Genomic DNA, 17,475 nt, shown 5'->3' with positions numbered 1-17,475 from the left:
CAAATTAACATTCAACAAAATAAATTTTCTTTCATAAATAAAAAAAAACTAAAGTAAATTTAAAACGCAGGAGTTGGAGTTGACATAGACATTTTTTCTGACTCTGACTCCTCTGCCAGAAATTCCTCCTGACTCTGATTCCACAGCCCTGATAGACAGAGTACCATTTCTTAATAATTTTAATAATTAGATATCTTAAATTAATTTAGAAATTATAAGACAAAAAGTTTAATTAATGCATTGTGCAAAATGGGATTCAACCCATAATTCTGAAAATCTGAATGGGCACATTATTAGTTATGTTATCTAAAGAACTATAACCATGTTCTTTTCTAAATGAATTATTTAATTTAAAACTATGAGCTAATGATACTAATATATATTCAAATTATGTTTTGCTAATTTATCATTATGTTATGTACTGTTTGTGTGCAGTAACAATATAAGGTTCAAATATGCTTCAATTGTATTCAGCTAATTTAACATTAGAATGGTAAATGAATCAATATATAAAATCATTAAAAAGCCAGTTAAAATATATTGTAAATGATAACTGAAACGTGTAGATTATATAAACATATTGTATTTTCATGTTGTTATATTAATTAACAATTAAATGACTCTAACGATAGAATTATGATAGAAATAAATTTTGTTTAATTATTTAATTAGGCTGTTGCATGTCAAAAAATAAGTTTAACTGGCTTACTGATATCTTTATGTATTAATATATATTTATGCCAATATATAAAAATTACACTAGCTGAATGTAATTGAGAATCCACAAACGTTGTGTGTTTTCATTAAAACATTTATCAGCAAAAATGTTTGAATGAAGACACACAATGTTTGTGGCCCCAGTTAAGCCAATTTTAAGTGGGACATCCTGTTATGTAAATTTTATAGGGTATTTTTATAAAAATTAGTGATTTTATGGGAAATATTTAAAAAGAAAAGCGTATGAGACCAATCCTGGAACTATATACTAATTGAAGGAAAGCATTCACAGCAGCATTGAAGCTGTTGATATCAGCATTTTATGTAAGGCAATCTGAACATGATCAATCATACATAAAGGTAAAGAGATGAACAAGGACACCACTTTCAGCATCTTATATATATAATATCTTAAGTATCTTACAGCATTTGTTTGGTAAAACTTATAAATACTCAATGACAAAAAAAATGATGAAAAATAAGAATCAGGATCTTTTATTAATGTTACTCGAATTTCAGAAACATGACTTAAGAAAAACAATTCTGACACAATCTCTGATAGTTGCATGGGGTCTTATAGGTCCATATCACCCATTTTTCAATTTTTCTTATATTTAAAATTTTTAAAAAGTCTGAAAAAATTCCTACCTTACTAACTTTTACTAACAATCAGATGACATGTAAAGGAAATACATTTGTATCAAAATTAATGCTAAGGCACTTATGATGCTTAGGTTCCATGTGCTTTTTGATTATGATAACACTTAAAAAGTGTAATTTATTGAAGACATATTGCAAATTTGACAGATTTAAAAACCAATATCACAGAGCATGTGAGAAGCATCACATAAAAACAAAAACTTGTATGCCACTAATACTACTAAAAAAGTCCATGTAGACAATGCATTGATTCCATCCCTCTCAATCATGTACAGTACAATGATGTACTTTTTGCAACCTCCCCATCCTCTTTAAACTGTTGTCTACATCTGTCAGATATTATCAATGTAAATTATTACAACGAAATTTAAGTATAACTCACATCATGTTTTCTAGATTGTTTAAAAGATCCAACTTCAAAGTCTGAAGAAAATTGTATCTGAAATGTTTCTGTAAGATTGCTTCATATAAGAAGTTTTTTGTATCATTTCACCTTGAATCCACATCCACAATTTGAATACTTAGGTGAATTTAGAAATACCAATATTATTGATTACCATTGTCTTTATAATGTGACCTAACTCTTTCCTTTATGAAGTTTTGTTTAAAGTGTAATCATTACAAAGCATACTGTAAATTTGCAATTTTAGTATTTGTATTGCTATTATTGATATTTGTAATTCAATAAATTATTGGAAGAATTTGATAAATATGCTGATTCTCCTTTGTATTGGAGAACAATAGACTTCCTGTGCCAGGAATCCAAAACAATTCCCATGTGCAGAAGATAAAAGAAATAGGTTATTGGAAAAAGGCAGATCAGGGAAAAGTAGGGTGGAACCTCAAAGGGGACTTGGTAGAGATTGGAAGAAAACAAAGTGTGGATTTTGGAGCTTTGAATTTTTGGAGTATGCAGTTTTACTCTGGAGGAATTGATAATAATGGGGGCCCAACAAGATCTGGAGAGGACAGCTTGGAATCATTGGTACAGATTAGTGTAGGCAAATCTGTGTCTGACCAACATTTTGTACAAAAATTTTGTAATTAAAATTTAATTTGTTTTCTTTAATATAATTATGTCAGTATTCATACCCTAGCTGTTGGAAGATCCCTTTAATTAATGAGCTTTATTGTTGGGTTATGCATTGTAAATAATCATGTATGAGATGTATGTTGGTATTAGCCAACTTTTCACATATCAATAAATTTTGTTTTTATTTCATAATCAAGCCTATATTTGATTACTTCACTACCCACATTAATTAGTTCAGTTTAGTGAGATGAAGTGACAACACATGAGCAATTTGCTGAGAGAGGATACCTATTTAAGGGTTAGAACATGAGAAGAAAAGAAAACTCCCCATGGTCAGCCTGATGGTCAGGTAAGATCCTGTGATCAACTACCAATTTTTATTGATTTTACAACTCAACCAACAGTGGGGCATACTGATTGAATTTAAAACTTTAAGACATCCTTGTTATATGCTTCCTGTCTAAATCAGATAGTACTATGATGAAGTACCTTCCTGCAATGGAAATTTGAAAAACATAGTTACAAGCATGTATATTTACATAATTGCAATAAACATAGTTTTAAGAAACAATTTTATTCCTGTCACTTTTGAAGATGATTTTTTTCTTAGGAAATGCATTTAAGCAGAGAAAAATTTTAAAAAAGCAGGTCATTTTTATAATGTTACTCAAAATATTAAAAAATATATGGTTTTTGGTAAATTTATTCAATAAATGCACATACATTAAAGTGATAGCTATCAAATTTTATTACAAGTAAGTTACTTAAAAGAAAGTTAATCATCTATATGTATTATGCATCTCTTTTGATAAGTTTTTTAAATGTCATTAAAATTTAATTTTATAAAAATATATTTATCTTAATATATTTTTTATTTTAAAAATAAAATAAAGGCAATGCATTTCTTTAATGTTCATTGCAAAAGAAAAAACTATATGTAAGATTTGCTGTCATCAACATAAGACATAAAATAATATAAACATGTTAATTTAATGGCAGTAAATTATTTTTTTTCAGCTTAATGAGCAATGGAAAAAAGATTAATGCTTTCTGCTCATTGCAGGACAGGACTTGGTAGATGCATGCGTGTAGGTCTTAGTTTTTTATTAATGAAGAAGAAAAATAGAATCAAGAATACATTTACCACAAACTTGGGGCAAACCAGTAGCTTTATAAAAAGAGAATATAAAACAAGGCTCAACCACTTTTTAGGAATGAGAAAAACAAGATATGGCAAAACAAAGTAACATGTATTCCCAGTTGATCTAAATATACTGATTGAAAACTTTTCAGATTTTATCTGCCCAATAAAGAGTGCATTGGCAGTTGAACATTCAGATTTTACACCCCACAACAGGAATGATTATTTGAACACTTTAACTTCTGAATACAATATTAAGCAATAGAATTTTAAAAATTTTTATATTTATTCAGTTACAGAAGTGCAACCAACAGTATTACAATTTACCAGGTCAGATTTGAAATCTCAATTGTTATACAATAAAAAGAAAAACTTGGTATAAAAATAATAAAAACATCAGCACAAAAAAATGCAAACAAATATGTATTTCAACAATACAAGAATATCAGAGTCAAGAATGGTTTAAACACAGAAAAATAAGAATGACTGTTAGTTTAATTCCACACATTGTAAAATGAAAGGAAATTGAAGTTTTCATTGCTGGCTAAAAAATTATATTCACAAAAGGCAGTCAAAAATAAACATACAGAATGGAAATTATTAATAAAAGCTGAGTCATAGACTTTTGAAACTTTTAAAAATAAATTCAACTTAAAAGTTCTAAAATGTGGATTGTTCATTTGTCCAGAAATGCCATGGCTATGCTGTTCTTCAGATAGCATAATCAGAGACAGTGCCAGACATTATTGTTAATTGGAAATAAAATGTTCATCAAAAATTAGTAATGCTTTTATAATTAATGAAGATGGGCAAATAAACGTATAGCCTCCATATGGCTTAATCCACACATTTCTTCTAGCTAAGTCTTTTTTCATTCAGAAAATAATTAAAAACTACACGATATTACTGTAAGAATTATTATATCCTATCATGCTACAAATATTTTTTCTCTTTATTCCAGAGAAAAAAATTTACCAAATTTGTCATGTTAGCTCAGTAGTAACTATGTTGTTTGTAACTACACAGTTTTACTGCAAGAGATTTCCCTAGTAATGCAAAACTTATAGGCAGGAAGCCTATTTATTCATTTAACTTGTTCAATTTTACAAAGATACTCCTAGTTTTACTGCATATTAATTAAAATTACAGCCTCATGACAATAGATGAATAAATTGTTTTCTGCAAAAATAACTCAAGAGTAAACTGTTACTGTCAATGACTTTCAATTTTAAATGAATGACAGCATGACAACAATGTCAACACAAGAAACAACAAATAAAGCGATATAAATGGGACCAGATTAGAATATTGAAAAAAGTTGAAAAAAAGAAAATCTAAGGCAGACGAATGTAAACATATGAAAAAGATTTAAAGTAAAACATGATAAATAACAAAGATCCTGACTTTACTGCCTAATGCCTAAAAATAGTGAATTTGTAAACAACAAAAGTAAAAGTCATTTAAAATATATCTCATATTTGGTTTATGAGTACTTATAACAAGATAAAGAAAGAATATCAAGAAACAGATACATTTACAGTGGAACCTCGCTTAACAAGTATAATTTGTTCCAGAATCTTACTTGTAATGTGAAACACTTGTTAAGTGAAACAATTTTTCCCATATATATTAATGTAAGATATGATAATGTGTTCCATGCCAAAAAAAAAAACTCAAATATTTTATGTATAACTTTTATTCAAAGAAAACTATACAATATAATTGTTAAGGAATGTGAAACATCATCTTTTCTTCTAGTGCGAAATGAACCAACCTGGAATGCAAATTTGATTTGCAGAGGAAAAAAAAAATAATAATAATATGTCTGATAAACACGCCAAACAATATGTCAAATTCTATGTAAAAGCCATAATTAAATATTAGAAATTAATTAATTTGACTAGAGATAGACAGTTAAGCTGCCATCTCATATTAAATTTAATAATTATAAATAATTAATTTTTAATTTAGGCATTTATGGAATTTAATTTGGAATTAGTCATTAAATTTAAAACGAGATGGCAGCATAACTGCCTACCTCAAGTAAAATTAATTAATTTCTAATATTTACTTATAGCCTTTATATAGCCCAAGAATTTGACATATCGTTTGGCATGTTTATTATATAATGGGCTATGGTTGTTTATGTTTATATGTAATATGTCTGAACACAAGTTTGAAAAATGTGTGATTATAAGCGACACTAAAATGCTAGCAGAACTAGTGCTAAACATAGACTGTTGTAACACACACACTATCCGGGACTTCCTCTCTCCTCGTCACTCATTATGTGAAACATTGCTTGTTAAGCTAGTCATTTTTTACAATTTATTTTGCTCATTATGCAAATTACTCGTTATGAGAGGTGCTCATTAAATAAAGTTCCACAGTATTGACTAATTTTACTTGTTGAAGAAACACACAACAGATAAATAAAAAAAACAAATAAGATAAACAAACAAAATGAAAAAATTAAAATTTGAAATATGGTATCAAGATTAAAAAATTTTTAAAAAATACACTATTAATCACTTTGAAAATGTACTGAAAGATTGAAAATGCTAAGTGGAGAATCTTTATTGTTAGAAAACTTCAGAAAACAGAGATGAGTCAAAATGAATCTTTCTTTAAAAACAAGAGAGATCTAATATTTTCTCTATTTTAAGTTTTAGTGAAAATCATCTTAAGTGAGTTAATAGTTTAGTATCTTTAATTATTTTGTATCATTTATATAAAAATCTTGTTATGCTAATATGCATTAATTTGTTTAAAATGATTTTCCAAAAATTTTGTATTTTAAATTTTTTTCAGTTTAAACTGTTATTTTTATATGCTGAAGAAACTTGCAAAGTTCAAACAAAAATGTTTACTTATTTATAATTAAATTATTTTTGGAATATATAATCAGAATTAATCTCATATTCAGAAAACAACATTCTTATATGTTTCTAGTTTATTATAATATTTGTATTGATGTAAATATAATAGCTTCTAACTGGTTTCTAAATAAAATAATTTTTGAATTTATTCAAAATATCATAGAAGAAATGAAAAATTTAAATCTTTAATAAGTGTCTTACACAAAATTTTAAAATATTTCCATAATTTTTTTATTATTTATAAATGTCTACAGCCAATGGTACAGTATCAAAGTATATGAGCTTGTGAGGCTTATTCCCACCCAATAATTTGTGTTCACAGAATAATTAATTTCTTCATAATTTAGAACAATTTGCATAGTAGCATATTTCCATAATATTTTCTTGTTTCATTGAATCATGTGACTATTTTGAACATGCACAAGACCTACATTAAAAATTTGTGGTCATGGAGGAAATCTTGTGTATTCTTCCAGGTCTAAATTTTTGTCCTGGTTGTGCTTGATTGTGTCACTGTTTTCACTAACATTAAAATTATCAGGCGTTTACAATAAAAGAACAGAATATGAACATCTGGAAATAGTTTGGTGTATGTTATTATTTTCTATTAGTGACTATAGTTTCATCAGCAATAGAATCAACACAGGAAGAAGGATAGCAAACGATGTTCTAACCCAATTCATATTTGAAAAATCATGAAGAATCTTGATCAAATTTGAATTCCTAGTAATCATGGAAAAGATTCTCATTTTCTTATTGTTAAGTTATCAATATCTTAGACAATGTCAGCTCAATGGCAACTTGCATCTGAGACAAAACTGATTTTTTCTGCCCCTGCTTCCAGAATGGATGCCAATAGACAACATTTTTAGTGCTAATACTGCATGAACTAAGTATAATAACGTTAAAGTAAATTTATGGAACTTCATTATATTTGACTTATTGGGCTGCAACTTGAAAAAATTGTAGACCTATAAATTCCCACTGTCGTTCATCTGTCAGTCTTTCCTTAATATTGAGAATGGAGTTAGATAGATGAAATCCGAGACAAGTTATAAAAACCTTAGGTGCTGCAGACCCCAATTAACTATATATGAATGTCCAATGCAAACCAGAAGTCACATTATTTCAATTCAAAATGTCCCTAAAAGCAGTTAATAGATGACTGGCATGACTCTATTGTTAAAGGAAAAGTATGATGTACAGAAGCAAGACACTAATAACACAAGCCTACAAAAAAAAAATTTTTTTTTGGTGCCTAGGATTTTAGAACTGATTTTAGCTATATTTGGGTCACTGAATCCAAATATAAAATCAGTTTTTCTCTATCAGCTCTACTTTTTTAGATCTGTGTTTTTTTAACGTACAGTGCTACATGAAATGTGCAGCTCAATTCCAGTTTGTACAGTTCTAAATCATATATGCAAGAGTTGATTCCTGTATATTTTCCCCATTGTTAGTCTGCCATTCTGCCATCCAGTTAGTTCCAGGTAAATCCACCAAATGAAGTAAGCATTCGGTAATGAATTGACGTTCAATGCTTCAACTAGAGTTGAGGTAAGTTTGTAGCCGTGCAGTGTCTAGATCAGTGTTTCCCAACCTTTTTTGTGCTATGCCCCACCTAAGCCTTTCTAAAATTCTTATGCCTCAGTTAAGTATAGAAAAAATTAAAGCAGGAATATTTGACGGCCCACAAATAAGACAACTCATTAACGATCTTGCCTTTGTCAATTCGATGAATGAAGCTGAGCAAAAAGCCAGCACTTCATTTGTTGCAGTTGTCAGAAATTTTCTAGGCAAACACAAAGCTGAAAATTATGTTGAACTGGTAAATGAGATGCTTAACAGTTTCAAATTCCTTGGGTGTAATATGAGTATTAAGGTGCACTATTTACACAGTCACTTAGACCGTTTTCCTGAAAATTTAGGAGACACCAGTGAAGAACAAGGTGAAAGATTTCACCAGGATATTAAAACTATGGAGGACCACTACCAAGGAAGATGGGATACGCATATGATGGCAGATTACTGCTGGAGTTTTTAAAAAGGGATTGCTCCAAAATACATTCACGAAAGTCACGGAAATGAAGCTTCCTCAATGTGTAACTGTTTAGTTTTATTGATGACTTTTTCCTCTATCTTCGTATAGAATAATATTTGCATAATATAATAATAAAAATTCCGTGTTTAGTTTTTTACTTGATCCATGGATTTAACTTAAGATATTGAAATGTATATTTCGCTAAAATGCTATATCTTAAAAATTAGAGCTCCTAGGCAAAAACTAATGCCATATTTGAATTCAGGACATCAAATTCATATGAAATCAGCTCAAAATACCTGGGCACCAAAACCACTGTTGACCTGTGTAATTTGAGGTGGAGAGCATTGTGATGATGTCACAATAATTAATTTCTCGTTTTTATTTATTGTTTTTTCTCCTTTTGAACATTTTTGACTGCTCATTTTGCTACTTGATACAGTCACCTCATCATCTCACCCACTGAGATGGAATTGATCTTAAGCTGAATATTATAAGTGAATAGCATTAACATCATCATTTGGAACTGTATAATCTAAATTACAAGTATTTAATGTTTTTTGTTATTCATAATATTTTTCTTATAAGACATACTGTTTTTTATTTGTTATATATTTCAAACTACTGTAAAAGATAAAAATTTCTATAAAATTTTCATTAAATATCATATCATATCTTCAATATTATTATAAAATTTTATATTTAAATTTTAAAAAAATAAAAATAAATAAAGATATCAAAATCCAAGAAATTATTTTAAAAATGAAAATTTTAAACATTTTTTGCTTTGATTAAAAATAAGAAATGCTATCTTTTTGAAAAATCAATGGTACTAATAAACAAAAGATTCAATCTTTCATTAAAAGAATAGATGAAAATCACTTTAAGTGATTTTATTAAATACACATTGAAGAATTAAATACAAGATGCTATCATCATGTCTCAATGACGCAAACAATTTTTTATATATTTGTTAAAAATAGAGTTAAATAATACAAAATGAAATGATGTTATACATTATTTTAGAGATAATATTAACTTAGTTTAGTAATTAATATCCTATAAGTCTTTACTCTGTGTGTGCTAAATTGAAAGTTAACATTTGTTTAATTTTAGTATATGAAATAATTCTAGATAAAAATTCTACAAACATTATCTGTACTTTGTAAGTCATACATGCATGTAAATTACAGAATATAAACAACAACATAAAAAATTAAATAAAATTGTATTAAAAAATTTTAAGAAAACAAAAATAAAATATTGAATTTTAATTCATTGTTTATACAATGTATTATTTATTAATAAGTAAAGTTATTGACATAAACAAGCAGAATTGAATTGAAGTCAAAAGAACACAAGCACTATTATAAACAAGAGGAAGAAACTTATAAAATATGTCAACAGATTTAATTAAATTTGTTAGAATTTTGTATGTATTAAAATTAAACAAAATAATGGACAATAATTTATGTATTGAATAATTTCACATGAAATAATTCAAATTTAGTTGTTAAATATATTGAGAAAGAGTTTGTTTTTATATTTAATGAAGTAAACCCTTCATAAATATCAAATACAAATATTTTAAATCCATTTATTTATAATTATTTTTAATCATTATTAAACTCTATAGTTTAAATAATATTTAAGCTATCATATTACAGATTTGTTTTATTTGAAAGATACTTCCTATTGAAAGTTATAATATATATTTATTAAAGCAGAACATTAATGGTCTTTGAATTTGAGACTTGAAAGTAGATAATTACAGAATTACAGAATCAAAAATATTAAGTATGTCTAGTAAATTATGTATATGCAAGATTCATTCCCTTTTATATTTTAATTCAGTTTTTAATAAAGCTCTAACATCTTTATCAAACTATATTTTTTCCTCTATTTGAATGAAATGCAATTACTTTTCCAGTTTTTAATTTATTTAAATAAATATTTATAAAGTGAAATCATGAAATTCAAAAACATAATGATTTCTGACATTGGATCGATAATTAAATTACATACTTCATAAAATAATAATTCATCTATACTTAGAAAAAGTTTATATAACATTCCTGAATAGCTTGAAATTGAAGAAACTATAACATTAAATAATTTGAAAAAATATAAAGCAGTACAAAATAGCAAGCTATTTTCAACACTATAGTTAAATAAATTAGCTTTAAATAAGTTTATTTAAACTTATAAAACATAATAACAAAAATATAGAATAATTCAATTTGATGAATAATAATATGTAACAAATAGTTAAATATGCATGTAAAGGTGTGATTGGCCCTCCAAAGCCGGAGGCGCTTGAAACAAAAGGAGTGACGTGGAACAATAGAAAATAAGGTCAGAAGCTTCTGAAAAGTCAGAAAGAACGGACCACGTGCAAGACCTCGGATATAGTAGGACAAGACAAAGGAACTTCATATAGTTAACGATATTTCCTTCTCGAACTTACATAAAATATTTACATGCAGATTAATTTAAACATAATCATCTAACTCTGAAGAAGGAGCAGCATAAATTAGAGACAACAACAAACATATACACATTATATATATCTTTTGATTAACACAAATTTTGAGCTATATTTAAATTTTAAATCTGATCTTAATCTCAGATCCAATTCACACTCACTTAATATAAAATATTACTTTAAGCAAATAATTTTTTCTCTAATATTTTATATTCAATATTTGTTCATATTAAATGTTGAATATGAAACATTTAGACAAAACATTAAGGGTAATAAAACACATTGCAGCTATAATTCACTTAAATTTAATAATTATTTTTGGATTATTCAATTATATTTTTAATAAAATTGAAAAAAATTGTTTTACTTTCTGCATCTGTTATTGAATCTAACACATTATTAATACAACCAAACCAAAAACTATTAAACCATATCATAAAAAAAATAAAATAATTGGTAATTCACTAATTTATTAAAAGTAATTTACTAGAGAAGTATCAAATTATTTTACTGATTGGTCAGCAAAATAGTAACTAGTAAGTTATTGTTTATTAATATAGATTATTTTTTACATTACAATAATGTTTTTAATATAACACTATATCATATGGAATCATCTTCAAATGAATATTTACTTAACATGGCAAACAGATATTAAAAATGGAATTTAAGAAGAAAAAAGTGAAAAGTCTACATACACGTGTTATATATATATTATTAATTTTTATAATATATATTTTACTCGGGTATAAGACGATCTCGCATATAGGATGAGATGTGACTTTAGAGATCAAAATAAAGAAAATTAGATTTATTAATACAATTCTAATTTTATTTTGTTTAATCACAAAATATTATCAAATGCACGTACTAAGGCAAACAACCAAGTTTGCCTTAATACGTGATAAATGGAAAACAAAACCAAAACATTATAGTGCGAATGACAGGAAAAAGTTTATTTTAATGATTCAGAATGTGCTAATATTCATTAAAAATAATAATTTAACTAATATAAAATAACTACATTTATAATCATTGCTAAGCAACCTGTATTTCATTAATTTTTTATAAATAACAAGAAACTATTTTCTGCGAATAAATGAGATGCAACGTGATTTTTAATTAATGGATGTGGGATTAAACCAATAAACAAAGAGGTGTGTGTCTTAATTTGTTTACAGTAGGTGCCAACTTACGATAAATAGACTGTAGACCTATGACGACAGCATGAAGTATACACGGTTCACAAAAATTATTGCAAAAAATGCAAAGAATCCTTCGTTTGAACATATAGGATGACCTAAGTTTTTGAAGCAGTGAAAAATGAATATAAACCACGTCTCATATGCGAGTAAATACAGTATATACATATTTAAAAATTAATAATCTGGTTACTTGATATAAATTGTAAAGTTTATTATTCAATCAATAACTTTCAATAATCAATAATCATAATTTTTTATAAGAATAATGATAATTCTTATTTTATGATTAATGCTAGTGTATTTCATTTATATAAATTTTTCAAAAATTTTAATTTTAACAGTTACTATTTAAATTAAGGACGTGATTTAAAATATTTTAAAGTAGTAAAGAAATGCAAAATTATTGTTTATAATTGATTTTTAATATTAAGATAATTTTCTTAAGTTGATTAATTTAGTTTGATTGATCTTTAAACAATTTTATATTTTTGATATAGAATTAATTCAATTAAATTTGTACTTACATATGAAAATCAATAATAGAAGAAACAACTTGGCTGAGAGAATTTTCTAACAGAGATGTCAGATCAGATGAAATAGTTAATGGTGCACAAAGTCTTATATCATTGAATGCTGTTAATATATCATTGCAATAATGAGCAAGTGGCTGAAATTCTAGCAATGACAAAGGAGGTTGGAGATTATCCTGGAAAATTCCAAAATAAAGTATATTTATCTAACTCACATTACACTATGTCAGTTATTATTTTTTATAATAGTGAAATTGAATTATATATTACAAATACAATAAAGCATCAATTATATGAAAAACTGATATCAACTTTAAAGAGTTCTAATTTGAAAAATTATAACATCTTTATGTAGAAATGATTGCCAGCAATCTTCTTTAGGACTGATATCAAATTAACTTGTTATCAACACTAGAGTTAAGTTTTATTTATTACAGTAATAGAAAAACATGATTATTGAATCACAGGTTTCTAAGGCTTTACAGGCAGTGAAGCATTTGATATATTAGAAACAGTGTTGACATGATTAGAAATGCAATTTGAAGCAAATTTCTTAACTTTCATCACAACCAAAGATGCCAAAGATTTAACAGAGTTAAAAAGAAAAAAAAAAACTATGTAAAACAAAGCAAAATAACTGATTTAAAAAAAAACACAAAAAGAATTGTAATAATTAATTTTTAAATGAGTATTGTGTTTTATTAATATTAATTTTACTATTATGTAATTTTTACTTTGAATTCAAAGTTTCATCAGTATGTTGTACATAGCAATAAAAGATTGTATTATGTATTAAGAATAAACATTAATTTGTTTAGTTATTTCTTATCACTCATATATATTGAATTGTCTTAACTATCTGCCTTAACCTTTTTTTACTGTTGTACTAAAATTAAAATTAATATTTTAATTTTATTTAAGGAATTTATCTTATTATTCTTTCCCAATCAGGGTGACTGGTTATCTGAAATTGTCTCATCATAATTATTGACTCTATAGCTAAATCATACTATAAAAATAAACTTCTCAAAATGTGTTATATACATTAAAACTAAAATAGTATTCTTAACTATATATCTGTATTTGTTGCATGAATAAAAGATTATCTTTGACTAAGCAAATAATAAAACAAAAATGAATGTAAACACTCAAAACATTACTCTGATAGCTTTTTGTCCATTGTCTTATTTTGTATGTTTTGTGCTAGCACTTTTCTCAAAGACAGACTTATCATACTGGATTAAAAATAAAACAGAATGACTTTGAAACACATAATTTGCAGAATAATCCTATGTATTTAGTTCATCGTGAAATGAATTATGTGATAAGTTCATCTTTGAGAAAAGTGTGCTAGCACAAAACACACAAAATTCAAAAACATTGTTATTAAAATCATATTGATTTGTTTAAAGTGATTATAAATTATACATTTATGAATAAATAATTTTTGATAACTGAAAATCTAATAAAAATCAAATTCTACTTGAGTAAAATGGAAACTGTATTCTCATCACAATGACACATTACAAAATATGAAAAAACAAGATTTCAAAAAATTATTATATTTTTATAAAATATACAAATTATATCAAAGATTCAATCATGTTGATGCTTGTGAATATTAATAAGGTTGCTTCCAGGATAAATGAAGGATCCATTACAAAATATATTTTGATGAATTCTACAATTAGAGCATTTTTTTCCACCAAGGAAAATTATATATTTATAAATATATTTATTTATTTCATTAGACAAACTCAAAAGAAATTAATGGTTATTAAAATATATTATTGATTAATAAATAATATAAAATCATTAATTACTTCATTAGCCAAGGTTGCACTAAGAGCAGCAGCAGAAGAAAAAGAATATGATGTTAAAGTAAACGTTTGCATTGCTTGTTTAAATCTGAAATAAAAAACAGTAATTTCAAATTATATGTAAATAAACATCATATTAGTAACTATAATTATTTTCATTATACAACTAATTACTCAGCAGAAAAATTATCATTTCTAGTTTCAATATAATTTCAATTTTACATGAATTATTAATTAAATGAAAGAATCATTTTCTGTGATTTTGAATGTATTAAATCTTTAAAGGATGTAGATTATATTTTTAATTTCAATTATTACTAAAGAAATTAATTCAATATCTTACATTTGTGATTATGTAAAAAACTTGAATAAACTGACTTATTAATAAATGATTCTATTATATAAACTAAATATATAAATAACAGCAATAAAAAATTATCTATAAAATCTCAAAGAAAAATGTCTATACAGAATAAATTAACATNCATCTTTTACAAACCAGAAAAATATATATATATATATATATAATAAAAAATATATTTAAAACTTTTCAAAAATAAACATTTAAAAATTTATACAATTTTTCTATTTGGTAAATTTTATATTCTTTTTAAAATGACATGACATCAAAAATGTGAGGAAGCCAATAGTGACTATGTGCAAAATAAGAAAAATATGTACATCTCTTTTGGCTGTAATAAATTATTTTTAGCTTTTATGTTACTTTTCTTCTTTCAAAATGGGGATTCTACTTTAAAAACATGCCTAGTAGGTCATAAAGATAATTACCTATAAAATTATTTTAAGAAAAGTGACAATTTCTGACTATTAGAATTATAATAATTTAATGGGTTGTTAACGGTTTGAGCCTTTCAACTGGAGAAACTCTCACATTCCCTAGATAGTTGGGCATATGAGGAACCAACTGGGGGCTTGACTTAAATGTTCATTCCTCACCCCCATGGGACAATCTGGTAGCAGATAGCCAATTAAACTGGCTATCAAAGCAAATGAGGATGGGCTGCCATTGCGGGGTTAACCAACCATAACGGCTCTCTTTATCAGTTAAAACTTTTAAGCATGGTAAATCAAATCAACAGAAAGTCATACTGGCTGGGACGTTGCCCAGGCCAATAAGGTCCCCGCTGTGTTGGTCAGGGAACAAGGACACACCGTGCTAAATGTGCCACTGGGACACAAATCAGGTTGATACTATCAATGCTAGAAGTCTGAATGAAAAGGAAGTAGAGCTAGTCAAAGAGTTAAAAAGTATACAGTCATACCTCGGACTTACGCGATAGGTGGGACTGAGTGATAACCGCGTAAGTCGAATTTGCGTAAGTCGGGGTATGACTGTAATATACAAATGGCAGTTATCACTAAAACTAAGAAAATTAAAGTTGGAAAGATAATCCTAAACAATAAATATAAGCTAATTTACTCAGGGAATGAGATTCAATGAAAGGAGGGTGTAGCTATACATTTATATCTCCTGTGGAAAATAATCTTATAGAATGGGAAGCACTCTCTAGCAGAGTCATTTGGGCAAAATTTAAAATAGGAAATTGGATAATAAAATTCATCTGTGCCTATGGACCTACTGAAGGCTCAAGGAAGAAAAATGTAGAAGCATTTTATGATGTTCTGGGATCAGAAAAATATTAATGAAAAGATAGTTCTAGCTGGAGATCTTAACAGTATAATAGGAAATGGCTACATCTATGGCAGCAATTTAGGTAAGTTTGGCAAGAAAGAAAAACCCAACAGCAGTGGCAAAAGTTGACTAGAGTTTCGTGCTTATCACTCACTAGTGCTTACTAATAAAATGTTCCAACACAAAGAGAGTCATAAATTTACATGAAGAGAACACACTAGAGGTGAGACAAGAGTGTATATTGTCCCCTTTATTATTTATAATTTTCATGGATAATTTAAGAAAAGAATCAAAACTATTGACAAACTTCAGTTTGGGAAATATAAAGGTTGGTTCTTTATGCAGATGACATTGTTCCATTAAGCAATAAACCTGAAGACCTCCAGCAATCTTTAAATAAATGAGAGGAAAGTTGCAGGAGTTTTGATATGTCAATCAGCTATGAGAAAGCAAAGGTTATGGCTATTGGTATACAGAAAGAGACTAACAGTTAAACTTGGTAACAAATGCTTAGAACATATCAAGAAGTTCTCATACTTAGGAAAAATTTTTAGTGAAGATAAAAAGTTAATTTGTAAATCAGCAATGGATTAAGCAAGGAAGATCAAGCAGGGAGCCAATTGAGCAAATATATCTGGAACAAGAAAGAAATAAGTCATATGACAAAACTAGCTGTGTACAACAATTTTAAAATCTATATTGACATACGGTTATGAGAGTTGAATGAGAAATAAGGGAATTGACCAAAAATTAGAAACAGCAGAAATGAGAGTATTTAGAAAAATTAGTGGTGTTAATAGATGGATACAGTGGCAAAATCATATTAAAAATGAAAACATAAGAAAATACCTCAAGGTAACTAATATTCAGTTGAGAGTAAGTAAGGCTAATCTGAGGAGGTTTGGCCATTTCGAAAAAATGGGAGAAGAATGACTAGCCAAACAGGTATTTGAAGCTAAAATCAGAGGAAAAAAATCAAAGGGATGTCTTAAATGAAGGTGGATTGATAGTGTTAAGCAGGCCTTGTAGAAAAGGAATTTAACTTTTCTCCAGGCTAAAAACTGTTGAAAGGAGAGTTTGGAGAAAAGTAGTGGATGGTAGTATAAAAGTTTGGTTTTCCACCATGTTAACCTGTACACTTTCTGAGTATCAGCAGGAATGTATGCTGATGATGATAAATTTAATTTTAATTATCTGAAATATACTCCAAAAGTTCTAGAAATCAACATCTATAAACTTTCAAAATCTATATCTCAATTTTTAAAATTTTTTCAAAAATTACCTAATCTTATTTAAATTCTATGAAATAA

General features: G+C 26.9%; 1 protein-coding gene across 2 annotated transcripts in view; it reads right to left on the bottom strand.

Annotated features, from left to right (window-relative positions):
- Positions 1-17,475, bottom strand: part of LOC111625881 (conserved oligomeric Golgi complex subunit 8-like) — a 97,922-nt gene that overhangs the window by 67,083 nt on the left and 13,364 nt on the right. For both annotated transcript variants that reach the window (XM_023369134.1, XM_023369142.1), the window contains exons 6-7: positions 14,515-14,599; positions 12,686-12,867 (exon numbers count right to left, since the gene is read on the bottom strand). In XM_023369134.1, coding sequence (XP_023224902.1) covers positions 12,686-12,867; positions 14,515-14,599 — 267 coding nt within the window. The remainder of the gene's footprint in view (positions 1-12,685; positions 12,868-14,514; positions 14,600-17,475) is intronic.

Source organism: Centruroides sculpturatus, unplaced genomic scaffold (assembly GCF_000671375.1).
Source record: "Centruroides sculpturatus isolate CEXI.00-Female unplaced genomic scaffold, Cexi_2.0 scaffold181, whole genome shotgun sequence".
Taxonomy (NCBI): domain Eukaryota; kingdom Metazoa; phylum Arthropoda; class Arachnida; order Scorpiones; family Buthidae; genus Centruroides; species Centruroides sculpturatus.
Note: the sequence above shows the minus strand (reverse complement) of the source record. Positions and strands in the feature narration are given on the sequence as shown.